Here is an 8,270-nt window from a genome sequence, read left to right as displayed (position 1 = left end):
CAGCTGCTTCGCTCAGAGACCGTTGGCTCATTTTGTTCGTCTTTGAAGAGAAGAAGAAGTATACTAATGAAAGGAGAGGGGATGAAAAACTCGAAATTCTTGATTTGTATCATGAGAAGCTCGTCTGAGAGCCACCGTTGACAGTTTGTGGATTGTGGAATGCTTCTTACGTAGTAACTGTAACTGCAGCCGCGGACATCCTGTGGAGAGTTGTTGTTGTGACCACATTTTTGCATGTGGAAGTAACGATCCATGTCAAGCTCTCTAGGTGACCAAGCTGTTTTCGGTCCATAGGACTGATCGATGGTTATTTTTATAGGCGCCAATAACTCGCCTTGTCATATCGAGAATCATAGGCACTCAGTATTTAAGTAAAAGACTCTCCTACAATATTCCAGAATGACCAAAATGTCGTGTACCTGAACGGAGTCCATCCATAATCATTTGCCTTTACTCTACGAATGCAGGGTAATAACACAAAAATTACTCCATCGTATTCCCAGTCTGCTCGTCAACCACCTCATTCCCCGCCACGTCTTGATTGTCCAGGACCTGGTATGGTTCAAAATACTCTGCATCTCCTATTTAACCTTGACCAGACATGGCCCAGCAAAACTATATTTTGCGGGGTGGTTCGCAAAAAATCTAATTTTTTGCATACCCCCAATTTTAACACCAAAAACCCGAATATGAAGTCCGTTTTTGGGGCTCGCATCTCCTATTTAACCTTGACCAGACATGGCCCAGCAAAACTATATTTTGCGGGGTGGTTCGCAAAAAATCTAATTTTTTGCATACCCCCAATTTTAACACCAAAAACCCGTTTTTGGGGCTCGGACCAGTGGACCCCACGTTGACATTTCAATTTACGGCATTTGTCACTCAAGGTAGTTTCTTTGGGGATTGAGTTTTGTTGTTGTGCTCTTAATTGTACCATGAGAGCTGTACCACTCTGGGTTACCGAAGCTCGTGAACAATTGCTATGTTTTATTTTAGTCCTATCCAGTGCACGTTTATTCGTATAAACGCACCATAAGCTAATGGCAAATTCACTAATTACAACTTAGACACCGATACAAGGCGATTACGATTTGCTAAATGTCAAATGAAATCGATATTTAAAAAAAATCGATTCTTCTGTTGGCGAAGCAAAAACGTCTAATCGTCCATTTCGTTTTTTACTGTATCACTGGCTAGAACTCTGGTTCAGCGCTGCTCAAAACGAAGAGATTTGAATACCTCGACCAGATTTCTAATTAAAAATGGTAAATATTTGCAACTTCTTACTACATTACAAGTTAACAAGACCAAAGGTTTTGTTCTAGACCAACAATACCTTTTTTCTAGCTGGCTTAATACACGTGTGTGTTTAATAGACTTAACCTCAATTTCGTTCATTTCTTTAGGCTGCTGCAGGCAAAGATATTGAGAAACCCCAAGGTGCTGATTCCTCATCGGTACATCGCATCCGTATCACCTTGACCTCCAGGAATGTTCGTTCTTTGGAAAATGTGTGCCGCGATTTGATCAATGGCGCCAAAAACCAAAACTTGCGTGTAAAGGTATGTAACTTTATATTAGTATATGCACGTTTGGACAACACTGTGATGCATTTGCCTGGAGGTTTTGCTACGTCGAAAGGCTTAATCTAGTCATATTAAATGCTATATCAATTTCAACTTGAACTGGACATTATTCTCAATTTATTTCCACAAATTGAGAAATATTTTATGGTTCAAGTAACATGCATCCAATGCCAACATACCATGAGAATTAACATCAATAATTTGCAATGTGAATATTTCAATTTTTAATTCCTTTTATTTATTTCAGGGTCCCGTACGCATGCCAACCAAAACTTTGCGCATCACCACCCGTAAAACACCTTGTGGTGAAGGTTCCAAAACTTGGGATCGTTTCCAGGTAAATTGTTATAACATTAGCCATAACAAGTCATGAGTGTGGCAAATCTGATATCGGCTTTGGTGTCAGTCTTTGGACTTTTCAAAACCTTGGCCAGTATCTATAAGATTTGCTTAGATTAAACGCACTCTCATAGTCCCTTTGGAAGATATTCAACTTCCTTATGGCTCTCAGAGTTTTACATTTATATGCACTATATAGATTTTCTCTATATGCTTTTTCCAAATTATTGAGGTCCGTCTTTTTGTTTTTTTTTTTATTGCAGATGAGAATTCACAAGCGTATTATCGATTTGCATTCTCCTTCTGAAATCGTTAAGAAGATCACCTCCATCAACATCGAACCTGGCGTAGAAGTTGAGGTCACCATTGCCAACTAAATACATAACAATACATCATTTTCGATGTATACAAAACTTTTTTTAATAAAAAAAAGATTAAAATCGCTTTAATTTATTGGTATTTTTGATAATTTTAGTTTGAGACAATTTAAATTAAACCTTAGGAACGTGGCTTTAGAGAAAATAGCTAAACTTAATTTCAATCTGCTGTCACCATAAAAAGTCCACAAGTTGCTGGATAGGTTTCTTTAACATTATGAGTGGTATCTGGACCAAGTTATTTGGTCCAAACAGCATGCCTCTAAATACACACACGTCCGTCGTTGTTGTAGCAGTGCTTTGTGCACTCAGGCGGCCGCCCTTGCCGATGAATGATTCCATCGGATTGATCCGGTACGTACAACCGGCTGCCATGGGATTGACACATCCGCGAAGGGAAATTCCACATGGTATACATTTTTTTAATAAACACTGTTACACGCCCAAGTTAGCCAACATTATAAATTTGCCCCATTAATATCTTACAAATATTCCCAGCATTTGCAGGGAATAACCTCTGAAGCAAATCTTGTCTGGTGTTCTCGCCAGCACTCAAATGCCGAACTTTACACTTTGTAGAACTGCGTATGGCTTCACATACGAATGGACCTTTCTATCTTGTCGTTAGGTTAAATTTAGGTCTTCGCGTCTTTTCCTTTTTTTTTTCAAACAAGAATTGCATACGTCAGTGAAAATATTATTTATTTTTGTTTTCTTTAGGTTGTATAATAAATAAAGGAATTTCATAAAATGATTATAAAAATGTATAGAAGAAAAATAAACCTTAGCTGTTACATTTTTTAAATACTTTTGATTAACTGCCGCAGAATAATGTGTGGAATGTTCGTATGGAACATTACATTTTGTGCCTCTAGTAATAATCTGGAACGGGTGCACATGCAATTTTTACAAAATCAGCATAACGTACCATGCTGTTGTTACCAACATTTGCCTCACGAAAAATATTATCAACCTGTAGGCCAGAGGAAAACATAAACATTATTTTTAATAAACCCAAAATGGATACATATCTCTACTCACCTCTCTTCCCGATAAACCTTCACCCCAGGTTTGAAGTAATGTGCGTAATTGACGCGCCGGTATAAGTCCCGTATTTTGAGTATCTGCTGCTTTGAAGGCTCCGATAACCTCATCCGGGAGATTTTCAACTTTTGAATGTTGATGCATAATTTCCAAGAAATCGGCAAAGCTCATTTTACCTCCTTTCTTTTTAAGATAACTTATAAGCTCTTGTATGGTAGGAGATAAGCCCAATGATCTCATGATAACGGTTAATTCATCCAAAGTGGTTATTTGTCCCGAACGAGCAAACAAATAGAAACATTCACGGAATTCTTAAGGAAAAACAAGAACAAGTATTTAGTAATTGGAAGTAAAAGTAAATAAAAGCGTTCTCTGGTAGTTATATTTATATATGTTTGATGAATTAGGCAATTAATATTAATGCTGATTAGAATCCGCATAGGGAGGGAAAATTGATTGTTTAGGAATCAATATATATTGACAATCCGGATTCTATCTTCTACTTCATTGAGAAACAATTATCCAGTTTTCAAACCAGAGTCAAACGATGAAATGTTCTGTAGCTTCTTCTAAGCTTCAGTCATATTTTAATCACTCTTATTTCCGTTTTCGAAGGCGAATATCGACAGCAGTCATAGTCGAAGGCGAATTTCACATTTGTTGGTATTCTGTAACTTCTTCGCCTTCGACAGTTTGATAATAGAAAAATATTGTGGTAAATAAAAAAATATATAAAAGAAAGTTCCATACTCTTTCGACAAACAGGCCCGATGTAGTTTAGAATGCAATTAACTTATATATCGGTCGTTTCCGTCAAATTTGACAATCGAAATCGACTTAGGTGATACCAAATATGTAAACTATTTTTCGTCTTCGACAACCATACTATTTTGTAAAAATTTCGCCTTTGCCAACCGGAATAATGGGTATTATTTCTATAATCACAACTACTCTACCTTTTTGAATTGTGTTGCAAAGAAAGCTTGTTTTTTGGGTGGGGGCCAGTCGTGCATTAGTTTTAACGGTAATAAGTGAATACTGGAGCATGCCAGCTTTCACCTGAAAGCCTCTTATGGATTTGTGAAAATATTTCATATACTAAAGCAGTCTTACTTTCATGAATTGAAACTTACCATCAATATCTTGTTCCTTGAAGTAACGAGCCTGAAATATAAAAGAAATAAAGATATAAAAGAATTGTTAAATGCTGTTTTAATTTCAGGTGAGATTGAGAGATAAAGTTTTTCTGGGAATTATGCTACCAATATTCCACTTATTACAGGCACATATACTTTATAGTTCTAACTTACCATATTAACAGTGTTGGTAAATTATTTGCCCAACAAAATAAAAACAAATAAATGAAAATTAAATAAATTAACAGCAGCGAAAAAAAACTAACTGTGACGACAGGTTGTGATTGACAGGTGACTTTTCTGTGATTTAAGTTTGTGGCTATTAGTGAAACGTAGCGGAGTTAACAAGCAGCGGTAAACTAACGTAAATTGTAAGAAAATTTATTCTGCAGGAAGAGAAATGTAAGGAATATCCCTTTCCGCATTTTCGCTATGTTATACATACCGAAAATTAGCGAACATAAAACTTGCAAACTGAGTCTGCCGAAGTTTTTTTTTCAATTTTAGTAGTAGTAGTAGTAGTAGTATTTATTGAGTCTTTTCTTTTTCGATTACATTGGAATACTGGAATGTACTTATCGATAACAATATAATATACTAAGAACTATTGTTGTTTGGTTCTAATACACGATTATTTGTCTTATTTGCTACTTGCTTAACATGAAGTTGTGTATATGAATGAAAAATCATAACAAATGAATTTTGTAAATAGAAGACTTGCTCCCGGTCCTCACTGTCTCTAACAGAGCTTGATTGTCTGTTAAATAATAAATAATCTTACAATTAAAAAAACATCTAAAACGAAATAACAATAAGTCTGTTAATCACTATATCGAACAGATCGGAATGGTTTAACCAAATAATAAATGTAGTAAAGTATCACAGATCGTGTGTATGAACTATCGAACGTTCAAATACATATATAAGGCAAGATATATCACATTTTCGTTTTGCTATTAGAATATATTGCAGGGTGAGTAAAATTGTAATAATAATAAATTCCTATGATTTAATAAATTAATATGTAAATATATATATACATCCTCATCCTCTATGAGAGCCTGATGTTGTTGTTTGGAAAAAAATTGGTGTGTTATTGCGGATTGATCCATTGTCGGTGGCTTCATTTATGATGGCAACAGGGGATAGATAAACAGAATCAGCCCAAGATGTATGTTCTTGCAATTCAAAGATTTCTTTAATCAATTCGTTATCATGAGTGGCCAACTTTTGCACAAATGTTTTCTGGAGCTTGAACGCGTAAGAACACAGGGGTTCAATTCCAGAATTGTCGTAGATGAAGTTATTAGAATATTTTTTTGTGCGATTTTGATAATTTTTGTTTATGCATCTGCGAAGAATTTTGCGCTCAAAAATTTCCAGTTCTTTGGCTACTGTCGGGGAGACAGTAAACCAGATGGGAAAGCCGTAGATAAGCACTGGTCTGATGGCCACCTTGTATAGCAACAACTTTGTGGATTGGGGTAAGTGTTTGTTGTTTAAAATGTAAGAAAATGCTCCTAGAATTCTTTTTGACTTCTTCAGAGTTGTCCGTGCGTGGGAGTTGAATTTCATCAGCTTGTCAAACGTGATGCCAAGATATTTGATGCTGGATTCAATTGGGATGTTAACGCCGTTGAGTATAAGTTCCAGAGATTTGCTTTGAGGAACCACGTATTTTGGGCATTTCCCAGATGCGTTTCTTATGCAGATTGCCTTTGATTTCCCTGCATTAATTTGTATGCCCCAAGTGTTATAGTAATTATTTATGATATTAAGGTGCTGCGCTGCTTTCCTGAGAGCAATTTCTGGTGAGGTGTCATGTGCATATATTAAACAATCATCGGCATATAAAATTGCTTGGGAATTTTGTGCAACATGGGGAAAGTCATGCAGGAAGTAATTAAAAAGATGCGGTGCCAACACACTTCCTTGTGGCACCCCACTACAAACGGAACCAGAATCGGATAAGGTACCCTGAATGTCAACACAAAATTTCCGATCTGTTAAAAAGCTTTTTATAGTTTTTACAAGATAAGGATCCACCTCCAAATCAATCAACTTATATAATATTCCTTTATGGCAAACTGAATCAAATGCCTTTGCAATGTCAAGGGAAATCGCTACAGTACATACTTGATTCCGTAAATTAGTGGTAATGTCGTTATGGAATTTTAACAATGCATGCTGTGTGGAGTGCGCTTTTCTGAATCCAAACTGGTAACTTGTTATTGGTTCAATAAGGAATCCATTTTCTATCTTCTGTTTCAGGACTTGCTCAAATATCTTCCCGATGTTAGACAATAAGGATATTGGACGAAAATCGGATGGGCTAATGGATTCGGTGTTTTTTTTTATTGGAAGTATTTTTGCTACCTTCCACTCAGCCGGAAAGTACCCATTATTTATGCAGTGATTAAATATGCAAGTAAGTAAATTCACGGTGGAATCAGGGAACTTTTTTACAACAAAGTTGGAGATTCCATCTAAGCCACTGGATTTTTTATTATTCATTAGCTTTATAATGGATTTAACTTTTGCAGGGTCGACGAAATGGAGGCTATCTGCATTCTGAAAGGCATTAAATTCAGCATCAAGTGTGAAAATAGAACGAGGGATGACATTTATGGTGTTTGATATTCTTGAGTGGAAATCTTCAATCGGACGTGGAGGCAAGCTTTCGCGGAAAGTATTTGAGTAAAACTCGTGGAACTGTTGAGCTATATCAGAGCTATTGGTAATTATATCGTTATTTCGGACAATTTGCTGGCAAAATGGAGACTTAGTTTTCCCTGTGATTTGATAAATTTTTTTAAAAGCGGATGGACTAGGTTTAATATCTTGCAGCCTTTTATTGAAGTAATCTGCTTGCTCAATGTTGATGCTTTCTTTTATAATTGTTTTAAGCAATTGTAACTGGTTAGATAAAAGCTTGTACTCACTAGATGTTCTATTGCCTTTCCGGTGGAATATCTTTTTAAGTTCCTTTTGCCAGAGGTGCTTGATTTTATATAGTTTTTTTGTTCTTTCTGAGAGAAGAAACTTATTGTCCTGGATTTGTATCCGTTTTGTGTGATTATCGTGAATAGTATTAAATGATGAGTTAAAATCCTTTATTAACGCGTCTATTTGTGTGTTTTCCAGGTTCATAATAGACGAGGGCATGATGCGGCAAGACGCTGAATCCATGTCTTGCTTAAAATTGCTCCAATTTGTATCCTTATATGATGTAAAGATGCGAGGGGTTCTCATAAGAAGCTCTGTTTGATCCATACGCAGGGACAATTTAATTGGAAAATGGTCTGAGAAGGATGACAAGGATGCAACTTCAAAATTTGGAAGAGTATCATTTAACAGGTGCGGACTGATGAGGAAATGGTCCAAGAATGAAGAACCGTTTGGAAATGATGGAGAAGAATCACAAATTCGGGTGACATCAAGCATGTTGTCTTCAAGCCATTTTCTCATTGTTTTACCATTCATATTTTCCAGTGTATCACCCCAGACAGGACTTTTTGAGTTTAGATCACCTCCAAGGATAAATCCATCAAAATTCCTACAAAGTTGAATGAGTTTTAATAAATCAGACTCAAACTTATGAGTCTGATAGTTACACTGGACGTAAATTGAACCAATTAGATATTTTCTGCGGACACTGTTGTCTAATAGCTCTATTTGAGCAAGGCAAGTATTTATTCCGACATCATTTAGGACAATTCGGTTGAATTGTATAGAATTTCTGACAACAATGCCAACCCCAATAGGCGAATTGTCATAAATAAAGTTGT

General features: G+C 36.1%; 2 protein-coding genes across 2 annotated transcripts; one reads left to right on the top strand and one right to left on the bottom strand.

Annotated features, from left to right (window-relative positions):
* Positions 1-1,154: 1,154 nt before the first annotated feature.
* LOC106082974 (small ribosomal subunit protein uS10) lies at positions 1,155-2,374 on the top strand. Its single transcript, XM_013245745.2, has 4 exons — positions 1,155-1,265; positions 1,407-1,562; positions 1,834-1,923; positions 2,189-2,374. Exons 1-4 carry the CDS (start codon positions 1,263-1,265, stop codon positions 2,300-2,302), a joined length of 363 nt encoding a protein of 120 aa, XP_013101199.1. The 5' UTR covers positions 1,155-1,262; the 3' UTR covers positions 2,303-2,374.
* Positions 2,375-2,983: 609 nt separating this feature from the next.
* Positions 2,984-4,773, bottom strand: LOC106082978 (calmodulin-like protein 4). Its single transcript, XM_013245751.2, has 4 exons — positions 4,657-4,773; positions 4,480-4,510; positions 3,344-3,657; positions 2,984-3,275 (listed from the first exon to the last, which is right to left on the bottom strand). The coding sequence occupies exons 1-4, from the start codon at positions 4,657-4,659 to the stop codon at positions 3,174-3,176; spliced, it is 450 nt and encodes a 149-aa protein (XP_013101205.1). The 5' UTR covers positions 4,660-4,773; the 3' UTR covers positions 2,984-3,173.
* Positions 4,774-8,270: the final 3,497 nt, after the last annotated feature.

Source organism: Stomoxys calcitrans, chromosome 2 (assembly GCF_963082655.1).
Source record: "Stomoxys calcitrans chromosome 2, idStoCalc2.1, whole genome shotgun sequence".
Lineage (NCBI taxonomy): Eukaryota > Metazoa > Arthropoda > Insecta > Diptera > Muscidae > Stomoxys > Stomoxys calcitrans.
Note: the sequence above shows the minus strand (reverse complement) of the source record. Positions and strands in the feature narration are given on the sequence as shown.

Bases quoted from the DNA above. Each gene is read 5' to 3' on its own strand.
- LOC106082974 (XM_013245745.2), top strand. The intron at 1,563-1,833 runs GTATGTAACTTT...TATTTATTTCAG, and splicing joins ACCAAAACTTGCGTGTAAAG to GGTCCCGTACGCATGCCAAC. The intron at 1,924-2,188 runs GTAAATTGTTAT...TTTTTATTGCAG, and splicing joins AAACTTGGGATCGTTTCCAG to ATGAGAATTCACAAGCGTAT.
- LOC106082978 (XM_013245751.2), bottom strand. The intron at 3,658-4,479 runs GTAAGTTTCAAT...TTTTTCCTTAAG, and splicing joins CAAGGAACAAGATATTGATG to AATTCCGTGAATGTTTCTAT. The intron at 3,276-3,343 runs GTGAGTAGAGAT...TCTGGCCTACAG, and splicing joins AAGGTTTATCGGGAAGAGAG to GTTGATAATATTTTTCGTGA.